This window comes from Acanthopagrus latus, chromosome 17 (assembly GCF_904848185.1).
Source record: "Acanthopagrus latus isolate v.2019 chromosome 17, fAcaLat1.1, whole genome shotgun sequence".
NCBI classification, from domain to species: domain Eukaryota; kingdom Metazoa; phylum Chordata; class Actinopteri; order Spariformes; family Sparidae; genus Acanthopagrus; species Acanthopagrus latus.
In genome coordinates this window covers 24,315,912-24,339,514 of record NC_051055.1, presented here as the reverse complement: position 1 = coordinate 24,339,514, position 23,603 = coordinate 24,315,912, and the positions used below count along the sequence as shown (strand labels likewise).

Here is a 23,603-nt window from a genome sequence, read left to right as displayed (position 1 = left end):
GATATTGATCTTGACTTTTAACTTACTACTAGAGAGCCTTAAAGTAGCCATGTATAGTGGCCAAATTAAATAATGATAATGATATTATGGCAATATAAGTATATCTAGATTATTTTTATTTATTACAAGCCATTTAAACTTTCCTTTAAACAAAAAATCCAAGTCAGTCACCAGTTTAGTGACATCACAATTGTGTCAAGTGTCACCTGATAATTACTGAGTCAGTTTGAAGATTTGAAGTTTGAAGTCATCGTGAGCACGTGGAAACAGAAAGCTGACTCAGGTCTCCCAAGGACAGAAGACACAACGGGTGTGAGGAGAGCGTCTGCACACAGAGGCCGCCTTGTCTGCCAACACAACCTGTTGCAGCTCACTCAAGAGCATACTATGTGGAGAATGCTAAAAGGATTAGCGCATAGCCACTCGAGATAATGTGAAAAATGAGACGTGAGGTGGTGGAGGGAGGCAGCGAGGAGTCAAGGACGGGACGGCGTCACAACACAGACTCAGTCGACCATTAACCGCTAAGAAGATTAGAGAATGACCAACTCACAGCTGGATTTTCATCATTTCATGCGTCAAGATTTATCCACCAAACCTTTTGTTTGACACTATATGTGCACAAATTATTTTCACCCCCAAAACACGACAAAGACCACAAATAAATGAGCCTCACACCAACATTTCTTTCTTTGTGTTTATTTGCTGTGTACATCATACACAAATGTCTTTGGAATAAAAACTGAATCTCTCAAATATATATCAAATAAAAACAAGAGATTCAGAGTTTTATGGAGCCACTTTGTAAACATGCAACCAAATGTTTTGTTAAAACGGGGGCAATATAGAAAACCAAAACAAAGTCCGGTCGAGGGAGTTTTCGGGAGCGTGTGCCATGCTGACGCTAATCACAGAAAAGCAAAAAACGTATCAAAGCTGCAAGTAGTTGTGTTAATTTATCACATGCACAGATAGATCGTGCCCTCGTGTTCAGTAATACCTCTCGGTCTGACCTCTCGCATACCTCGGCAGACCCCCAGTTCATGTTTCAGTCCAGGCCAAAGCGATGGAAATGACCTTTCATGGAGATAAAGCGAGAATCACTGAAGGATGGATGAGGTGAGGTAGGATCTCTGCTTATCACAGGAAGGAGGGGCGGCTTCGGCTTGTTTTGATGGGGCTGACTGAGCCAGCTGGGGAGGTTAGACGTCCGCAAACTGCCAGATGGTGAAAGTGACATCCCAAAACATTTCAGCTGCAAGGCCTTGACATGCTGAGCTCCTTTCACTTTTGGAGGTGAACGTATTATTTTATTTAATCTTTTTCTAATTGTTGGAAACTTCTTTGTGAGAAATATTCTTTTACCAGTTTTGCTCTCCCAGGAATCTTCCCCCGTTTGTCATCGCCGCAGGTTTCACAGATGTGAACACTTAACATTAGCATGGTAATCAATACCTGTGTCACATGTTATGATTGGTCAGTGTATAGTGTGTGAGAATTGACCCTCGTTAGAGATGAGACAATGAGATGAAAATTAAAAATGACTGGCCAGGCACGACTCTCCTTGTCTTCCTCCGCCTCGATGCTCCTTTGAATCTAGCTCAGTGTTTAATGTTATATGAGATGAATCTCCATCAGGAGTAAAAAGCTACATCTCTACCGTTTATTTTCTCTCTGTCTCTGTCTCTCTGTCCAGTTCAGTGCATTAACAACCCCACAGGGGTGCCTCGCATGTTTGTTCCAACGCCTGCGTTTAAGTAAAAAAAAAAAAGAAAGAAAAAAAGCAACACAAACTAAACTGGGACAGATCCGAATGAGGTACTCACGGTTCACTTCACACTCGCACAACAGTTTTTCCAGTTTAGAAAAAAAACATAGCTTAGTGGTTTTCCATTTTAATTTAATCATTAAGTGAGAGTGTCGGTGTCAAGGACGCTGACACTGTGTCCGCTGTGTCCTGACGAACATACACTTATGTGCCTTGTGATGGGCTCACATGGGGGCTGATTTCAGCTCAGTTCTGAATCCGGCTCGACTGAAACAAAAGCTACAAATGGAGAGGACATCGACGTTCACTCCAAACACAATCACACACACAAACACACACACATACATACACAGATGACAAAACATTTTGCTTGGAGAAATGGTTCCATTTGCCAGTAAGGTCAGTCTATACCCACACAATACTTCCATAGGATCTATAAATACAACATATCAATTTGACAGGAGATAACTAGAGGCAGTTATTGTCCGCTCATTTGAGGAAACAGTTTCTTTGGAGTTGAAGACGAGGGACCAAAGGTAATCATGTGCCACGAAACAACCCTACGTGCAGACATTAACAGCTGAAACGAACCCAAAGTCGGTGTCATTCAGCGACTTTTTTTCTTCTGTGAGGCATCAAAGCAATGCTGCGAGCTAATACTGAATGTAGTTTTTGAAATTCAAGTACAATCCAGTGACGATTCAATGCTTTGACTTTAGGTTTATGGTGAGTTTCAGCAGCAAATATCTGCACGACGGGAAACGCTGCTACACCGGGTGATTTCACTGATTAGTTTCTTATCTCTGGGGACAGATGTACGGATCCCCTGATTTAATTTCTTATCAGAAACCTTCAGACTCTCTGCTGTTCATGGCAAATGGTTCCTTGTCCCTTTTATTAAACAGTAGACTCTTTGGGTCCCTCTCGAGCAGCGTTCTTACACCCGTAAAGCCACTTGATGACCCGAGCGTTTCTCTCAATGATCGACACGCCGGTGGGAAGCTGCTCGGTCAGCTCCTCCTGAAACAGCCCGTCTCCCGAGTGCCGGGAGAACTCGCTGGGCTCGGAGCCGCCGCAGCCGTCCCCGCCCACGCTGCGGAGGGCCAATGACAGTGTGTCTATGGAGCTGGCGCCGGAGAGGAAGTTCTCTCGACCCAGACGCTCAATCATGTCCCCGTCCAGCCCGCAGAAGTCAAAGAAATGCTCCTGCTCGGATAACGCCGCCGAGCAGCGCAGGCGCAAGTCCGACTTAGAGCGCTGCAGCTCCCCAAACTTCCGTCTGGGTACAGGCGGGGGAGACGCCCGCCTCCATGGGTCATTCTCATCATCATGATCACCTGAGTGGTTGCTGTTGGTGATACCATTAACTCCATCGCTGGTACCATTTGTAAATCCATTCTTTGTTCGTTCAAGCCTTGGGCTCAACCCAGGGCTGGGGATCGACCCCGGGCTGCGTTCTTGGTCTGTTTTACTCGACCTCCTGCTCCCTGGCCCACCATCTGGAGCGTCTTTGTCATTGGTCCACGACATGCGGGAGTCGCCGTCCCGCGATGGTGCTTTCTCTTCACCGATCACCATCTTCTGGATTCTGCCCTCGCCTCCCCCACTTTTCTCCCTCATGGAGCCCTGGAAGAGGCGACGGACAAAGCTGTAGCCCTTCACCTCCATGTTGCCGTTCTCTCCAATTGCTGCAACACTGGGGCTCTTGCACTCTTTCTTCTGCCTGTAAATCAGGAGGGAGTCCGGCCGGAGCATGCGCTTGCCTGTACTTCTTCTGAGCACAGGCGCACTGTGTGGCGCTACCAGGCTGAGATTTCCAGGAGTCTTGGGGATGGGAGGCATCGCATTCTTCACGTTGCTCCTGTTATGTGCCTCGACGTCAACGGAGGTCCGTCTGTTCTCCTTCCTGGAGTCATCGTTTTCATTTTCATCTCTTGAGGTGAAGGAGCCGGAGAGAGTTGAGAAGGGAGTGTTGGATGAACGCCGTGGAGGAAGATGAGGCGTCAGACTACCTGGGACAGAGATGGCTCGCCGGGGCTGTGGAGGTGGCGTGGCACAGGGCACCAGTACAGGCTCCTGTTTGGTGTTGATCACCTGCTGGCTCTTCACATATTTGGCTTTGTCTGCCTCAAGTCTCTCCACAGCACTTATTGAGCGGCCTTGGCTTCCGCAATCTATCTGCCTGCGCAGGTAGTCTGGACCCTTGTTGAGGAGCCTCAGAGGAGAGGGCGATCCAATTGGCGTGAGGGGCTTCATGTTGATTCACTGAGCTGGGAACGACATCAAAACTGCAGCTCCCAAATCAGCTTCTGGCGTCCCTCCGAGAGCAGTTCTTGGCCCTGTGAAGATTTCAAACCAAGTGAAAGCTTCTAAGTGTTCTGGGCATTCCTGTTCTCACAGCTTTTGAATCCTCCTTTACGGGTAATAGATAGGTAGCAATTCAGGAGACCACAGAGTCCAAGTTTGTTGTAAGGTCTTCTATAGATAGCTTCCAGTCTCTTTGTTGGGCGATGCTAGAGCCCAGACAAATTGATATCTCTATCCAGTATTTACACAGGCATTTGAATAGGCAGGCAGGGCACAGGGAAGTCCTTTTTTTGTCAGCCAAGAGCACTCCAAAATGAGACGCTCCCTGCCCACAGCGCAGCAGAAATAGCAGGCGGGGTGCACTTTGAAAGGGTTACTTCTTTCCTCCCCCACTTTTTCTTCTCTCTTTCCGTCTCCCAACAACACCCTTCACTGTTGATCTTTTCAGCGACGACTGCCGGGAGAAATGAGATATAATGGCCTCAAATATTTGCTTTGTGCAGGCCGTCTGGGGGACCCCGGGTCAAGACTTATATTGTTTGGCGCCCCGTCGTGGTTGAGGTGACCTGAGGGTGGCCGGCACCAAGGCACTTGGTTCGTTGATGGACAGATGGGGCAGATGCAGATCTTGTCCTTGTCCTCACCTCACCTGCAAACATACAGAGAAAGAGAGAGAGGAGTGGTTTTTAGTCGGATGGGTTAGCAACAGGTCCCTAAAGCTCGGCTCAGATTGTGCTTAATATTGTAAGCATGTAATTACCCTTTATCTTACATGTTTAATACAATACTACCTCTTTCTAAGGCAACAGGTAAGGGTTCGATTACAGGCCACGTCTGAGGTTGAATCAGTCAAACACAGAAAAAAAACAAACCACTTTTCAACACAGTTTCATAACCATAGATATCACATGTATCATCAAGCACATGTATGCCATGTTTCTTAAGCAGTTCTTTATCTTTTTCCAGTGATTTGTGTCTGTCCTCCATCAGTACCTTAGGTTTATTTTTAAAATGTTAGATCTCTTTAGTCCAAACAGTATTATAGCTTCCTCTGAGTCTCGATGATAAATTAATGGGTGCAGCGTCTGTTGTCCAGGTGGACGATGACATGTCTGCGTCCATCTGTTTTTCTGTACGATGGCCAATGAGGACAAATCACTGCAGCTTCAGAAAACACATGCAAACAAGAAAACACCTTCTACACATTAAAAACACACGCGCAGCATTGACGAAACCCGCCAGAAATAAATACACAAATGCGATGCAACGGCCCAAAATAGTACTTTTTTCCCTGCAGTCGTGGACAGCGCTCTCCTCAAAGCATTTTTCTGCTGCATGTGTCTCTGGATTTTGTGTCGTTTCTGTATTCGCACATTTTTCACATAATTGCATACATGTATTTGTTTGTGTTGTGCGTGTTTGCAGCGCACGACCCAAAATGTGTTGTAAAATTCATGTAGAGGTTTTCTAATTTGCACAGGTCAATTTGCATGAGTTTTCTTTTCTAAACGTGCAGCACTTTTGGCCTTTTCGGCCAGTGTAGTTTTCTGTTCAGGAAGTTCAGTACAGGATCCAGTTTTCCATTGATTTGGTCAATTGTTTCATATTTGTTTAGGGATTAATGGCTGCAAATTCAATATCCTGTAAGACCGATCACTGAGAAAACCTTTTTAAAGTTAAGGTTTATTCTTTTATTCTTCTATAATCTAGCAGGAAATGTTCACTTTTTGACAGATATGTGTCGCTTGCTTTGAAACATCTCCACAGAAATCTACACCAGAGGCTGTAAACGCCCTAAAGAGCCGCTTACTTCAACCAATGCACTTCTGAGGTAATAACCACTTTCATAGTCACAGTTAAACAGCGTGTTCTTCAAATTAACAAGCCTCTATAACAGTTAAATGACACTTTAAACCAGACAAAAGGCATGACTCTGTGAAATGGTGCCACGTTTGTCTTTATGGTGTTTTTTTTTTCCCGTATCTTTGAATGCTGTATGAGGATTTGAGAGGGGGGCGCTGGGGGGGGCGGCTGGAGGCTGCACACGTCTATAATGGGATAGGCTCAACCCGAGGGCTATTGATAGCATGAAAACATCCCAGCACACTTATCATGTGTCTATGTACGCTTCACATGAGTGTGTATGTGCATGCGGTCACGGGTGTATTTATGTATCTGCTCCAGTTTTTGCGCCTGAGCTTATAAGCATGTGTGTGTCAGCACGAGGCAATGAGAGGTTTCCCTGTCAATGAGGGAGGGCTGTATGCACGAGGTCGCAGATTTAAAGAGCCCATCTCTTATTCTGCACCTTCTTCATGTCCGCAAGAAGAAGTTGCGGAAGGCAGAGCGCACATCTTGAGGCACAGGTGGAGCTTGTTATTCATTCACCTCCCTTCAGAATGTCCTACGAGTCCATCTGGACTTTGTGCAGTGCTAGACAGCAGGAGGGTGTTATATTGTTGTGCTTATTGTTCCCACAGGTCCGCCTCAAGTGTTATCAGATGCTATTTTAACTTTTCCTTCACACGAGGTAAAACAATGAACAACCTCCACCGGCAGGAAAAAGGATCCGCGTGTCGAGATACAGCGCGTGACATCGGCCGATGGTTGCAAACGCACGCAAACACTTAATCTCAGGTTTTATTTATAAAGCATTTCCGGTTCGGACGACAGTAAATAACAGCGCGACAGAACTGACAGGCAGCAAAGGTCGTAAGCCACGTTCAAAATGACTCTGAAACGAAAAAGCTCTTCTTCGCATGTCAAGACTTGATTTTCTAGAACGATGGATATCCCGCCACTAGTGACGGACAGTTTCGGAAGCAAAGACCACACATTGGAAACGCCTCGCTCCTTATTCGTTCCCTTCCTGTCTTGACATCCCTTCTCTTTCGTTTGAATACCAGAACCACTGAGGGGCTCCTGGTTCCTTACTGTCTCCCCTCCATCATCGTACTCCCTCGTCCACCCTTCCATGACCCTGATTTCTTCCCTCATCCCTTCACCCACCTTTCCCCTATCTCTTTATCTCTTCACCCCCCCCACTCTTTCATCTGTCGCTCCCATGACCCCCTCCCTTTCATACCTCATTCCTCCCTCAGTCCATCCCTACGCCTAAATCATGTTGAATCTCCTCTGTAAGCATTACTCTCTAGTCTACCACAAGTTAAATTAAACCTTAGATGGTGACAGATCACATTCATGTAAATCCACACCTCGTTCAGTCTCGTTCCTCCTCACAGAGTAGCTCTAGTCTGTCAAATGGCCCGCCCCTATAAATTCACTGAGGAACAGGGGGGGTTTAACAGCCCGCTCGCTGTTTTTTCCAGATGTCGGGCTGTCAGTCCGGGAAAGTCAACCATTGTTTAGGTAGAGTTCCGGGAAAATGTCTCTCAACAGGTGTGGAAGGGAAGGAAAGGGTCTGGATTGGGCTTGAAGTGAGATAAATGTGGAGGAAGTGTGGAACAGGGGGTTACGGTGAGTGGGTATTTTTATTGGGACACCTTTGTTCCAGATCAATCTGTTCCACATTTGAGCCCATTGAGGCTTTAAAAGGGATTATCGCCACAGGAGCCCAAACAAAGTCATTAATCCTGATCCCAGGGTAAAGTATGCAAAATCATACGGAGGATAAGAGGCAATAACTATGGATACGGCGACTGTTAATCCCCGCTGATCCGACCTGAAATCCGGAGAGAATACAGGCAGCATCCACGTATGTTTACTTCTGACGTTACGTAGACTCTGCACAACAATGCGTTCATCGAATCTGACATTCAAAGCTGGAAGGAAACCGGCCACTTTCAGAGGTCATCTGTCGCTCCAAGTGTTATCTCAGACATCGGATGACTACAACTGAGTCACGATGCTAACTGACAGCATTATGGGACGCGGCGTCTTAGAGGGAATCTGTGGCTAAAAATAGACGATAAAAAGTATGTTAAGAATTCTCCAAACATGAATTATGGAAATGCTAAAATAGATGAAGCTGAATACATCAGGGGGGAGGAATCTGCATGATGAAAAAGGTTACGTTCAACACACACACACACAGACTGAGACGGTGACTCAACTGGGATTTTTGCCTGGGAACAATGGCCACCATTAAGGTCCACTGGCCATAATGAGCCTAATTAGTACCCTGCACCTCCTCCTGTGATCTCCAGGTTCGTGAAAAAGCCGTGAGATGAGTCTGACTCCCGTTACACGACCTCCTTCGTCGCTCACTGTAGGTTGTTATTAACCCCTGAAACCCTTCGCCATTCTTTCTCGTCTCATCCCAACCCCGTGGCTTCCTAATGCTACCTAACCTTGTGTCTTTAATTCCCCTGCTCTCTCCCGCCCTCCTTCCCACTCTTCATCTCTCCACATCTCTTGTATATGCCACAGGGCCTCCCTACCCTCTCATTTCCCTCCCAACTCTCCCCTTCCTGTTCACTCCCTGCACCTCTCTGAATCTCTGCTGCTCTATTTACTGCGTTCTCCGTATCCAACAGCTGGTTGTGTTCGTATGTTTTTCTGCTGTTTATTTATGTTTTAACCCATATTGTGATATGGAGCAGTGGGTCAGGTTCCCTCAGAGGATTTCAAGATTAGTCTGAGGGGTCACAATACCATTAAAACCGAAGAAGAAGTCGTTTTTTTCCTGACTTTTCTGAAATCTCTGAAATCTTTTTGTCATTTCTCCAGAAGCACTGACCTCCTCTTGACTCTATTCAAATGAAACAATCCGAGATGGGAAAAAAAAAAATCTCCCTTTGTTTGACACGGTCACAGTTCAGAGACTTAAGCAGCTCGTGATAAGGGGTTGAAGGTAGGCAGGCATTCTTTGGCTATAAGGGTCACAAACCACAAGTATGGGAACCATCAGTCTCTATCTAACTACTCCTCTGTCACACACACAAAAAAAAGTCTATCTTAAAGTTTAGTATCGCTCCTGTTTTCCCCCTGTAGCAGGGAGTTCGGCACATACACACATGCAACAGCGTCATGGCTCATTTATGCTCCCTTTTACGTACAAAACCAGACACATCCGTTCCAAACGATATAACCGTAACATACTTCCATGTGTCCATCACGTTAGCATGGATGTTACCAGAGAGCACCGTGGTTGCATTCCCATCCAGTCTGTCCTGAAGAAACTGTCTGTGCGCCGGGGAAGCAACATCACACAACTTGCATCAGCTCTCCTCAAAAAAGCTTGCCAAAAAAAATCTCTGTCTTCCCACTGCGACACTGATCCTACAAATTTTGTTTTGGAAATGCAGCCGAAATACAGACAGAAGCCTCCATCCATATTCGGATGCACATGTAAAGGTTCAGTATGATTCAAAACACTCACAGAGGGGGCAAGAAGTTGAGACACATGTAGTGGTTCAGGGGATAACAGGGCTTACTTTGCTCAACTGCATCCATGTTGTTGCACTTGGTTTTATTTTTTAACTACCACTGTTGACAAACTATACAGAGAATCTAGCTGCTGTATCGTAGGCAGCTGGACCTGTTTCAGTTTCTTGAAGACGTTTCACTTCTCGTCCAAGAGGCTTCTTCAGTTCCAACTAACTGGAGAGGAGTTGGCAGGCTTTCAAACAGAGAAGTTCACCAGTGCCGAACTTGGTCAGGCTCAGAAAATCACAAAAGTATGAAATACGTGGGGAGATGAAGGTTTCATACGATTCATCAAGCACTTGATTTAAAGCATATTAGCTCCTTTATAACTTAAAATGTATTATGGGGCTCTATGTGAGCTTTCTGACAGGAAGTGCGTATGGACAGCTCCAGCTTTTGTACATAACACTTGACAGACTGTGTTAGACAGGATTGTTAGGAAGCCAGTGAAACCTGCAGACATCGTCACAAACATCCTGTTCTAAAGCGATCTCTGGGACACACATTGCTAAAAAAGATATCACCAAAACCGCAAACGTGAAACAATTTCCTGGACTACAAATTGTGCACGTGCATGACCCGTCTTACGCCTTCAGTCTCCGTGTTCTTTCATAAAACTCCTCTGTCTGTCTGTCTGTCTGCTCGTCTCCCTTCCCTTCCTCCCTCCCTCGTGTCCTCTCTGTGAAGCGGATGGCCCGGCCTGCAGGGGAGGTTTAACCAAGCGCCCCCATGCAGCTAAAGAGGAACCAGATGTTTTGTGTCATGCTACATCAAGATGCTCGGACAGCCCTGACAGAGACCTGTCACGGGACGGGGACTGTGCACGCCGGCTCTCCTTTTAATCAGCAGCATTGTTTATCCTGCATGCATTCGACCCGTTGGGAAGAAGGTCTTGTTCAGGGTTTTGTTATCGATTATCCTGTCACGTACTCACGCTTGACCGTGCGGTTCTGCTTATTTTTCCTGATGTGAAAGAGGTGGTGCCCCAGAAAAGAAGCTAAACACCCAACAATCCAGGAAGTGTTTGTTTGCTTCAGAAGAATAAGCTCACCGGGCGTACCCAAAGGAAAACCAGCTGGCCGCTGTGATCAGAAGGTTAAAGGAAGTTCCACAGTGAATTATGTGATCCAGCGGAGGTAAACACAAGATAAGAGGTTAATAAATTCACGAGGACCACCTTTGAAGCTCTTGGGAAATGAATTCAGCACGCTTACCTGTCAAATTAATCTCCAGACAGATGAGAGGCATCTGCTGCTGACAGGGAACCAACTGGCCGTCTCGACCGTCCTTCCTCTCTTTCATTTCTCGCTTTCTTTATATGAACACCTGGCGCTGCTCTCAGGGGTGACACAGGCTAACAATCGTCACTAATGGACCGAACTGTCCCGAGCGTTCAAACGTTAACCAGAGCTCATTCAAAAGATGCTTTTCATGTCATGACGCAGCATCTGTGCGCATCGATCCTCCGCGGTGTGAATGAAGCGTCTGCACGGCCACTAATGAGCCTGCGATTCATGACTTCGTCTGGTTCGGTCATTAACCGGCGCTACAGAGACGGACCTCAAGACGTCTGTTATGAGCCATGGCAAACAAAAGGAGGTGTCGTCTTCTTTTATGCCAACAAAGGGACACACCGGCCTTTCTTTGCATTATTAATGAGCCACAACAAAGGTCCTCCTCCAGGTCTACAGATACATCTTGACCTGGTTGTGCCGGCCCATTGGTCAGGAAAGGGGAAAACACAAACATGGTGACAATAAAATGTAAGAGATGGAGCCACAGGACACAGAAGCTCCTGTCCCCTCTTAAAGACAAAGCCTGGTAGCCAACTGTAAATCCTATCACCATTGTGAGGCCTCGAGCTCCGTTAGCCACTTGATCTACGGTTGGAGGCTACCTTTGGGCTTTCTCCACATTAATGTGAAGCAGCAGTGGGCCACCTGGGACGACTTAAGGGACCCCCGACCTGAATAGACCTCCACCCAAACCATAAAATGGACAAGATGGGCTCTTAAATCACTGCTGCAGGTCTTTTGTCATTCAAAGCAAGGACCACATAGAGACAGCTGAGCTGTGGTGCCACAACCCAATGACGCCGGGCCGGTGCAGACCTTGAGATGACAGTGATAAGATATGTGCCTCTCAGGAACATGTTGGGTGTATCTGCAAGCTGGCTACTTGACAGTATTACAGTTAAGTAGACAGTAAATCAAGCAGGCTGAGTCAGACAACCATCAGCTAATAAGCATGTTGGCCTATTAGCTGATTAGCTGAAAAATTAGCCAAAAAGTTTTTTGGCTAGTTGCTCTAATCAGATGAGTTTACTGGCTTAGATTAAAATTTTTGGCTGTTAAAACTAGAAAATCTTATATTCAGCCCTTTACAATACAACTAATGAGCAAGTAAATCAGCTAACAAGCTAATTATTAGCCAACTGGCTTGTGAGATGGCAAATATACAGTTAAAAAAAGCTACCTAGCTCTTGTGCTCATTGTAATTGTGGGTGTATTTGTAGTATTTGTGAGCCATCAGCCATCACATCAGCATCTATCAACCTCTTTTATATTTAAAACTACATTATAAATCAATTTCCGAAACATCACCAGCTTAATCGATTGAAATAATAATTTGTAGTTGGCTGTATTCCAGTAAGTTGAGGTGATAATTAAAACACTTATCGGCTCTGACTGCTGTAACACGTGATATAGTCGCCCTACAGATAACAGCCATTATACTGTAAGTGGGACCTTTATCACACTGCACACACCTGTGCAGAGCTAACACTGATAACATCTGACAAGATAACATGTTCACATTTATTCCTGCTTTTATCAGCAGACGGGGAAAAAGTTCCTTCTCCTCAGCCAAGAGTCCAGGAGGAGCGCTGTTACTGTTGATAATTAAACAGCTCTGACCTATAAAGTTTTATGAGTCACTGTTTACTTTTTCACCTGCGTCTTTACTCAAGCATTTCCTATGAAGCTGAAACTGCCTGAACCCTCAGGTGATCGGACTCGAACACGTGGCTTAAATTCAGTTTTTAGATAATGAAGGGCAATCATTTTCATAGAAAATCTCATTTTGGATCAAAGTTTGGAATAAGTGACGTTAAAGTTCCCTCAGGTGACGTCTTACACCAGGTGCAGTGTGCCAGAAAAAAACCCAATAATCCACACTGTAACACAGACACACCTGAACGCGCTGTTGATGAGTGAAATAAGGACGGGTGAACACATGCACTTACAAGGAGATGACGTATACCTGGATCCTCACATTAAAACTGTATCATCAAATCCAAACACTCAAATAATAGAGTCTCTACAAAGACACTGGAGATGGAAAAAAAGTCAAATAATATGTGAGTTTGCTGATTGGTTGTTTAGTTATTAATGTAAATCAGTAATGTTATCCCACTGAGCAACATGCCTTAATAGGATCTAAACTTTTGGAGATCTTTCTGTACAACTTCACTTGTCGGTGGAGTATCGATCTATTTAAAAAAAAAAAATGTGTTGACTCAGTGCCACTGCTGACAGATATAAATGATGCAATGTTTTGATTAAACTTACTCAATCTACAGAAATGATAACACATTTTAAGATAAAGTGCCATAAAGTCAAAGATTTTGATTTCTAAAATATGCACATACATTAGTTTTTCTAAGTCCTCTATGAATAAGTGTTTGTTGGACAATATAATCAGTTAGTAGGGGTCAACCTGAGCTTGTTTTGGGCTGGTTTCTGACATCTTGTACACCAGAAGGTTCATTAGTTAATCAAGAAAAATAATCACCTCATTAACCACTGTAGCCCGACATGGTTCGGCGTGGCTTTTAATTGTTTGGTTTTACAGTCCTGAACCCAAACGCGAGTGCACCACATGACCTGCAGTTCCAAGAGCGGCCACTAGGACGTGACAACCTGTAGCACTGCTCCTTGAGCTCGACAGAAGACATTCCCAGTTCAACAATTAGAGTTTTTTCAGTTACATCGATGGACTGATTTGTAAAAAAAAAATTTGCAGCCAAAGTGTGCAGTGTGTCATGTCATGTAGGAGAGTAACTCTGTGTGTGTGTGTGTGTGTGTGTGTGTGTGTGTGTGTGTGTGAAGGAGAGAGTGGAGTTGTATACAAAGTGCTCCGATCTGGGCTACATCAAGCAGACATCCCAGCTCTGGACGGCATTGTTTAGTAAATTATGACCACCGCTGCTGCTCCCTCCACATGCCAGCCTGGCTTATGTGACCAGCGGTACAAACCACAGTGACCTACTGTGTGTGTGTCTGTGTGTGTGTGTGTGTGTGTGCAGCACAGGCCAGGACTGGGAACACACATTGCAACTCATGGTAACAACCCCCCCCCCCCCCTAAAAAAAGCCTGTCCTCGGGCTGTTTATACAGTTCAGTGCATGGGCAGAGATCTGGGCACATCCCTCCATCTCCCAGAGTCTTAAATTATGAAGGCCTGTTCCCACACTGTGAACCCTCATTAAGCTCTCAGCTGGTGAGGGCGCTCTGAAAGACAGGCACTGTCTGGCCAGCTGCCAGATGTTTCATTTCACCAAGTCGGCACATTTTTCACTCTGCCAGACATATGTCCGCTTCAACACGGCGATAAAAGACGCGTCGGTGGATGGTGGCTGTTAGACCCGCGAAGAGCAACTAATAAATGTCAAAACACGCCGAGTGGTGTTTAATCATACACCTGTACACAGATGACTGAGACGTCCTAAAGGCCATGGAGATGAAAAAAAACACTCAGAGATAGAAGACGTAGACGCTACTGCTGAGGTTTGTTTTAAGACTGAGAGTGACGGATGAATGAATGAAAATCTGGACACTGCGGAGGAAATGCGGGTGATTCTTTGGAAAGCAGCGGATTCGGTGCAGAACTCCAAGAAACTCCGCCATCTCTCCACACAGACTCGTTCCCAAAAGAACATTTTCCAGACTTGTTCTCGACACATGTCGCTGATGCTAGCAGTAAAAGGTTTAACACCGACTCGCGAGGACTTGTGACGGGGCTGTTTGGGGTTGGTTCGAGGCTTAAAGCCGCTCCAGCTGTGCCGTGTCCCCAAACACTGGGTCATCTGTGACTGTGGTGACAAACCCCCGTCCGACCCCCTCCCCTACCGGGCTGCTTCATTCTCTCCAGCTCTTAAAATGGGCCTGCATTGATTATCTATCGCAGCTTAACCCCATCTGACCAGGTTCATGTAGGACAAACCCTGATGACTTCAAAAGCTCCACTGGTATTTCTTTTTATCATATAGTGCTTACTGGATAAGCAAATGAAGGATGATAATCTTGTTTTAAGATGCACGACTCATTCAGTTTATTGAAAGTGGGTATTTACTGCAAGCTACTAGAAGTAAAGTATGAACTTGAGGAGTACAGATTAAAGAAAGCTATTATTCTAAAATGTTTAGTATGGTTTGAACCATGAATTCTACCTACATGCTTTAAAAACTCTCAGAAAAGGAAACCTGCATAGTTTCTTCCTATGGGTTATTTAACAATGAAAATCTGCTTCACCAGGACTGTGTAGACAACTTTCATCACACATGCTGATTGATGCAGAAATAGAAATATGTGACATCTTTTCTTAAAAGTGGGTTCTGTCCACTTCAAACCATAAGGACAAAGCAACGATGAAAGCAGAAACACACATTTTCTATTTCAGATTGCAGCTTTTTTCAGGTCCCTCAGTCCAGCGTTAATCTTTTGCAGCCGTCTCGACACAAAAAACAAACGCGACTCCTTCAAAAACCTTTTGGTTACAAGAAAGAGAATCACCCAAAATAATCTCTCGCACAAAGACCCTCGACTGTGCTCCTCTGTTTTGTTTTTTTTCCTCGCTGCCATCTACGCTTAGCTGTTAACCTCTGCTGAACCTGCCAGCTGTCTTCTCTCATTACCGACCGACCGACCTGCTTCCTCCACAAACAGCACCCCGAGTGCCACAGAAAACAGACCCCTCTCCTCCTCCTCCTCCTCCTCCTCCTCCTCATCCCTCGCTCCTGTCAGATTCAGAAAACATCTGGAAGAGCCCGAAGAGCTCGTGAAGAGCTGCCATCGACGGTCCCCCTGCCGCGTCGGGAGGGAATGTCCGGGCCTGTGTCATCTTCCTCACGGTCGAGCGGACGCAGCGCGGCCCGGCTGAGTGTGATGGGATGTGGCAGAGCTACAGAGGCGCCCGGTCCGACTGTGAACAATTACGGGGATGTGAGAGCAGCGGCGAGAAGGGCCGCTCTCACAGCTGTCAGCCACACACGGGGGGAAGACTGTCAGGAGATGGAGATGTGTCAGATCATGTTTCACGATTTCGGTGCTCATAATAAATTATGGATTGATTTATGAGCCCGTGGAGATGAGAGCGACGTGAGTGCCGGAACAGACTGAAGGCCTCAGAGAACGGCAACTGATTACGGCTCCTAAATTAGACACAAACATTTGATGGAAAAGTTTGATTCTTGCTAGCAAGTTGTGATAAATCTTTAAGAGATAAACCACTGAGTAAAGGTTTAACTCGAGAAAGCTACCTTCTCTTCTCATGAAACAATCACTTCAAAGAATACATGAGCTGATTCGCAAAACTGCCCTAAACTCATTCAGCAAGGTGTTTTTAAGAAGAAGAAGAGAAAGGAAAATAGCCTATGAACAAGTCAACAAAGCACTTTACTTTACATCCAAAAACCTTAACACGACAACTTAAGATAACGGCTAATTAGCTTGTAAATCAGCTAACTAGCTGGGCTCCCAAGGTTATTTGCCATTAAGCTTGTTTGTATGATTAACAAAAACTATTTTAGTTAACTTAGCTGTTGAAACTGTTCACAGAAGCACATTTTGCTCACAATAATCAAAAACCCTTTAAAAACGCTTAGCCTAGCTTGTATATTAGCAAACGAGCCAGGCTACAAAGATTGTTAGCCTTTTAGCTGGGTTGTAAAATTCGCCAAAAACTTTAAAAGGTTCAACTGTAAATAGATCCACAAAAAGTAGAGAACCAATTCTGCTCACAATGATCAAAAACCTTTGTAGACACAGCAGCTAATTAGCTTATAAATCAACTAGCAGGGCTACTAATGTTATTAGCCATGTAGGCGGTTTGCATAATTAGCCATAAATCTTTTGGCTAGCTGTCAAACCTGTTGACAAAAGCACATTCTGCTCACAATAATCAAAGGCCTTGAAGCCTGTAAATCAGCTAACTAGCTACTGATGGTAATTAGCCTATTTGCTGATTTCTAGAGCGCTGCTACATTACGTCACGTCAGAGTTTGGTAACCTGATACAGAACATCGATCTATTTTTAAAAATCAGCGGCCTTATCAGTAGCAGAAATCATTTTGAGTTGGCTGCTTTCCACCAAGTTGGGGCAAAGAAACATCTCTCGGGGACGCATCTTCATACATCTTTAAGAGATAAGCCAACAAGTGAATGTTTGACTGCAAAGAGCTTCAGTCTGAGCTCATCAATTTTGAAAAATATGTCTTTTCACATGAAATGATCACCTTGGTGACCGTGATTACACACTCCGATGTTTACAAAGCAGAAGAGACACTCGCTTGGTACACAGATGGCAGGTTTGACTTCTCGTTTCAGCCAGTAATCCTTTGTAAGAGCTGGTATTACTCTATCACAGGGTGACTGACTCGGTATGTTGTGTTGCTGCTCGCTGTAACTGAGACGCTGTGATATTTCTCACAACCTCTTCCTCTTTTTCGAACCGTTCTTCCTGAAAACGGTCAGCGAGGAAGTTCCCAGGGACCGTCGGCACGATGGCCTCAAAAGCAAGGCGACAAAGAGCAATAAAGCCAAATTATAACCCTCACAGTTTGTGTGTGTGTGTGTGTGAGTGTTTGAAGTCTCGCACTGTTGTGATCGTCAAAAAAAAAAAAAAAAAAAGGTCTGAAACCAGCTGCTACTCAGCAACACACACTCAAACACTTCTCCAACACACAGCCAGGGGGGAGATGATGTCATTACCAGGGTACATTTTCCTCTCTAATTAGAAACTCGAGCTTCCCGCCATAACTTGGGGGCCTTTACATCAAGCCGTGCAACAAAAACGGGGATTAAACAGAACAAATGTTTGACATCACCCCTTAAAATGCAATGTTTTTCGACAGGAAAGCAAAATGTAGCTGCGGCACGGCTGAACTTTAAGTGATAAGAAACACATGAGCGGCCCATTGTGAGCTAAAACCAGGAAACCGTCCTGCGGCTTCCGCCCGTTCCCCCGCAGTCAGCACTGATGTGGCTCGGACCGATCAGATTATACACTTGTAGAGCCTCAAAAAAAAAAACGGCGTTGACTAAAAAAGAGGAGAGGAGAAAAGAAAAACCTCTGTTGTGCCATTGCGTCCCGTCATATGTTCGACTGTTTGGCCTGTGCCGCATCACGCATCACGCGGAGGTCGGCGATGTGGCGGCTGCGGCTTGTGAGTTTTTCATGAAAGACGTAAAGTCAACGTGATCCTGCAGGCTCTGCTGAAGTGTTGCACCATCATCACTGTCGTCATCAATATCGCTGCCGGTGCTATGAGCCAAGCAGGAAGGCAAAGACCTAAATTATATTTCATTTAGTCATGTTAATGATGTCAGGCCTCCTGTCAGCACCCCAGACGGAGGCTGCAGCGAGCAGCGACGCGCCCCGAGGGGTGCTCGCCTCTGCAACGGGGGGAGGAAGTATTCTCGTCTGCTCCGTCGGGATCGGCATCAAACACAGTTGCAGCCATATTACAAGCTGGAAAAATTAGTGCACTGCAACATGAATCAGAGGAGAAAAGAAAAAAAAGAAAAGGGGGGGAACGGACTGTTTACGACTGATCCACACTGTAATTTTGCAGGCAGGTATTCAGTCAGAGAGATGTTTGTATCCTGCGTTTAAACATGTGCAGTGTGTGAAGGATTGATGTCGGTCGGGGGTGTTTATGATCCATGAGTCATCACAGCTTTCGGGCAGGGATGTGAGCCAGGTCCGATTTGTGGGATTAGACTTTCAAAGCAAACAAAAGTCAAATCGAGGAAAGATAGGGAGCAGCCGGAGTCTTCCTCCCAGTAATCCCTCTACGTCACGTATGACGTGTTTTCCTTTTAACAAGCACCTTGAAGTTGATGATGCACAAACTGTGATGAAAGCAGGGAGTTTATCCTCTCTTGTTCAGCTTTTAGGCAAACATGAAAGAGATCTCTTTAAAATCCTCCTAAAAAATGGAAAGTTGAGTGCTCACATGCTAACATTTAGCACGACTAAGATATGGCTGTTCACTATCTATTATGTTAGCACGTTAGCATTGTAACAGGTGTAACGCTAAAAAAACAATATATCCCAAATTGTTGATCTTTTAAGCCAACGTGTATAGGAAATCCTATAAAAGGAAATTTGAGCTACTAACTAGCCCACAACACTCACATGCTAACATTTAGCAGGGCTGCCACATGGCTATTCACAGAATAATAGTTTGGCGCGTTAGCATTTTAACACTTGTTGATTTGCCCACAATCACAACGCTAACAAGCTGACATTTCACAGGTGTGCAAAATTCACCAAATTAGTTTTGCGTGTTAGCATTGTCACATTTGTTTTTTCCCCCTGATGCTAACACGCAGTTATACCAGATGGCTTTTCACCATTAGTTTAGTGTGTTAGCATTGTAACACTAGTTAATTTGCCAATACACAACATATTCATTTTCTTTTAAAGTCGCAATAGTTTAAGACAAAATTCAGAATATCAAAATAATATCAGTTCTGACGTTGTGTTAAAGCCACCTATGTATTAAGCAGCAGAGATATCTACTACAGTTAGCATGCTAAGCAGCAAGCCCCCTGCCAAAGCTCTGGTGCTAGCAGTGTCAACAAGACCAACACTCCCCCAATGCTCCGAGGTGGCAGTCTTGACCACTATCTGCACGGCTAATTGGGCTAACAGCAGCTACAGTTAGCAGCTTCTCATGTGATATGCTGTGCCCCTGTTTGTTCAGAGTATAAATGTGTTACATGTTTCCTATTTTAAGCCAGCAAGCACAAGAACATCCTCATTCTCTACTAAAAAATGAAAATCCCAGCTACTAAATGCACTTTGAGGTGAGATTGGACCACCTCTCCCTCTGGAAAAGCTTCAGTGCTGCCAGTCTATGATCTGCATCAAAAAGCATGAATTAAACCTCCTGCTGCTGCTGCTGCTGCTGCACACGCCGCCCAACACAACACGTGCCGCTCACCTACGAGTCTCAGAGTGAATGTGTTTGGAGGACATGTGTGGTCTGTTTAGTCTGCCTCCTAAGTTGTTTATGCTCCTGACCCCACAGTGATCCACCCAACGCAGGCTCAAGCGTATCAGTGGAGAGGAACAGGGGGAGGTGGGTCAAGGTGGAGTTGACCCCGAGGGCGGGCAGGAGTTTGGGGGGGGGTCTCCTCGGCAGGGACGGCCTTTACAGTCCTTTCAGATTCAGAGTAGGCGTGCTGTATTATGACCCCTCAGGCCCCTCCGACTTACTTTTGTTCCTTTGTCAGCTCTCAGGTAACAGCATCTTTATCACCAGCACAAAAAGAGACATGTCTGCCTCATTAAGTCAACTGATTGGTAGGAAAACTGCCTAATTTACTTTAAGATCACAGAAACGTTTTCGACCCTGATTAGATGTTTAGAAGCCAGAGCCTCATTTTTTTTTTTTTTTTTTTTTTGGGAGCCGCTCCACCTTGATTTCATCCAGATGTAAATATCCAGCACGGTGCAGTTGAGTTAAAGATGGTGTAAACCTGCTGCTGCTGCAACTGTCTCCGCTTTAATCAGAGCACAGTGGTCACTCATGTCCAGCTTTCACTGACTAGAGACTTCAAGGCTGAGTTAAAAACCAGGGGTGTCAGGTGATAGATTGCTGCACTTGTCAACTTCTAAAAACAAATAAATAAAATGAATTGTTTTTGGGTGGATCCATAAAGCTGCTGCTGCTGCTGCTGCTCAAGGATACAAACACATCCATCACGGACATGCTGCACACAAACACACCATGAAGATCTGAGCCGCGACTCTCAAGAAGACAAACAGAAGTGATCCTGCAGTACATTTACAAGAGAAAATAAAGGACAGACACGTGTACTATTCAAGTGATTTCACCACCTCATTCTTATCAGGTCTTGTATTAGTCAACAGGCTTGGTTTTTCCTCCAGCTGCGCGCAAATCATCTCATTTCAGTTTTTACGCGTGTGATCAGTCCGCGCCAATCTTTAATACTTATGTCAAAATAAATACTAATTCTGCCACATGTTGTAAACAAGTAACGAGAGAGAGAAGAGTCCAAAAGAATCACGCAGCAGGATCACCGATCCGATGAATCACTTCACACCCCAAAAAATCCTTCACCGGAAAACTTAAATAAAAAAAATCCCACCTGGACTCCACACATCGTACGGAACCATTAGGATATGACAGTCGGTTCTGTGCTCACCTTGCTCGGCTCAGGTTTATCCGCTCCTGTCGGCTTTGAAATCCAGTGAAGGTGCGGAGGTCCTCCGTGTGACAGGCGGGATGATCAGCGTGGCGCTGCGCTCTGCGCTCTGCGCGGACTGCTGGCACACTGACGGACCGCTGCACGGCAGCAGCGATAAAAGAGGGAGTCCCGACCTCCCCACAGCGGGGGGAGGAGGGGAGAGGACAGGGGAGGGTGGGCAAGGTATGAGGCTGTGTAAACTGACTCCTGTCGGGGCTGCAGGGATCCGCGCGGCGCGGTGAGGGGAGGTGGATTAAAGAGGGGGGGGGGGGGGGGGGGAACAGTGTCAGATATAACATCATAATGGCTCCATAAACGTTATTGTAATATCAATAACACTGCTGGTAGGAGTAGTGACATGTGTAAAGTAGCTGTCAGAGCACCACCTAAGGGTCCTGTTTATATAGCTAGTTAATACATAATTTGATAATTGATTGTAGATAAATTATTGATAAGGATAAATCTGGATAAATGTAACATTATGTTATAAAGAGGTAAAGTCGTAAAAACCACTCCAGTTAATTTTGGAAAGTCTTTGTGTGGTGGTGGATGAGAGGGAGAGATAACTCTCCAATCTGCCTAGAAAGTGTCATGAAACACACATAAGATGATTGTATATTAGTAGAAAAGTCAGAGTTTGTCATAGATAGATAGATAGATAGATAGATAGATAGATGTTAGTATTGTAATATTTGTTGTTTTGCCCCCAAACTCAATGCTAACATGCTAATATTTAGCATGTTTACCGTATTCACTGACTATTAGTTTAGCATGTTAGCATTGAAGCATTTTCATTTTGCTCCAAATACAACACAAACATGCAAATACTTATACCATCAACGAGTTTGTTCTATTCACAGGATATCAGATTAGTGCGTTAATATCAACACTTTTTAATTTGCTCCAAGCGCGATGCTAATATTAAGGGGGTTTACAAGATTCATATAATTAGTTCAGCTTGTTACCAAAATAACATTTGTTTATTTGCCATAATGCTAACATTCATCAGGCTCTCCATGACTTTTCACCATATATTAGTTTTGTGTGTTTGCGTTGTAAAAATGTCACTATTTGCCCTACACACAAAGCTAGCATGCTAACATTTAACATTTAGCATTCAGTGAACATTACCAAAACACAATGCTTACGTGCCGACAGTTAACTATTTTTTAACTATATATAATTTTTGTTTTTTGCATCGTCACATTTTCTTAATTTGCCCCAAACACAATGCTAACATGCTAACATTTAACAGCTTCATCAGATCTACCATATGCCTGTTTGCCAGCCTGTATGTTAGTTTATTGTTTTAGTGTTGTTGCATTTGATAATTTGCCTGAAACATAACACAAACGTGCTAATGTTCAGCTAGTTTACCACATTCACCATATATTGTTTTATAGTATAGTAGTAGTTTTATAGATTGTGCCGTTTGTTCCACATCACAAACACCTTAAACAAGTAGGACCTCCTATTTGGTCAACACATTGCTAAAAAAAAACACCTCATCAAATTGTTAGATTTGGCTGTTTCACTTGGCTATATTGTTAATCCTAATTTATTTCCTTGTAGAATTAACAATTAATTAGTTGCTAAGCCCGCTGAGTAGTTTGAAAGTATCTGTTGTACAACTCGTTAACTGATGTCAGTCCAGTGTTTGATTGGCTGATTGTGTTTCAATCACCGGCCCACTGTTCTTGTGTTGCAGATTAATCAGTTGTAACAGTGCACTTCACACATTATCTCAGCAGACTTTCAGCTCTAATAGCTTCACAGTTATCACACGTCGCACTAATCTGAGCATCTTTAGTTGTCACACTCCACTGATGTTGTTATTGTCCCGTGTGACGCGTTTAGATTGAAGTATCAGCCGATTCCTAACGGCAGAGGAGTCACATTACTCGTTTTAACAGATTTTTGTGATGCTTTTCATTTCTTGAGTGAAACATATCTGTTGATCAGCTGTGGGTCAACGCCGTGATGACGCCACGCTGTCGTCATCACGCGACCGAGCGCCCAGAACAAACGGCAAACTTTTCAACTTGGCCTCGCTCGTTCTCAGGGGTCGTCGTCTCTCCTCCTGTGTTTTCTCTGCTCAGCCTCCTTGCTTCATCCCCTTTGTCATAAAACACAGCTCAGCAGGCCCAGCTCAGAGAGGTCGGGAGGGGGGCGGGGGGGAGAACGAGAGTGAAAGAGATAAAGGAGCGATCCACGCAGTTCACACACACCTGTTTCTCATTCCCCAACTCATCACTCTTGACAGAGCAGACAGGCGAGTGAGGAAGCACAGCGCACACAGAGCCACTGGAAATATTTGACTGAGAATATAAATAAGCCCTGAAAAACACAACCACGGTAAAGCTCACAGGATCCATACATGGTGCAATATCTCACACACACACACACACACACACACACACACTCTGTCCCTGCTTCTTCTCACACTTGACTTATATTATTCCTGAGAAGCAGCTCTGTACTTCACAGTGAAAGTGTTAAACTCACGCTCCGAGTTAGGAAACTGTCTAAACGTGAGGCTTAAAAATAGCGAGCACGCGCCGCGAGGCCTTGACAGAATAGAGGTTTTAAAAAAAGAGATCAATACACTCCTGTATCATAGAGGAATGGCATTTCTCAAAATA

At 44.8% G+C, this 23,603-nt stretch overlaps 1 protein-coding gene and 1 long non-coding RNA gene across 2 annotated transcripts in view; one reads left to right on the top strand and one right to left on the bottom strand.

Moving 5' to 3' along the window:
* LOC119006615 overlaps positions 1-12,363 on the top strand; it is a 33,761-nt gene extending 21,398 nt beyond the window's left edge. The window contains exons 2-3 of the long non-coding RNA XR_005070849.1: positions 5,843-5,906; positions 10,151-12,363. This is a non-coding gene — a long non-coding RNA (uncharacterized LOC119006615). The remainder of the gene's footprint in view (positions 1-5,842; positions 5,907-10,150) is intronic.
* Positions 456-21,155, bottom strand: si:ch211-107n13.1 (uncharacterized protein LOC798535 homolog). Its single transcript, XM_037075504.1, has 2 exons — positions 20,920-21,155; positions 456-4,724 (listed from the first exon to the last, which is right to left on the bottom strand). Exon 2 carries the CDS (start codon positions 4,022-4,024, stop codon positions 2,666-2,668), a length of 1,359 nt encoding a protein of 452 aa, XP_036931399.1. The 5' UTR covers positions 4,025-4,724; positions 20,920-21,155; the 3' UTR covers positions 456-2,665.
* Between the last annotated feature and the right edge of the window lie 2,448 nt (positions 21,156-23,603).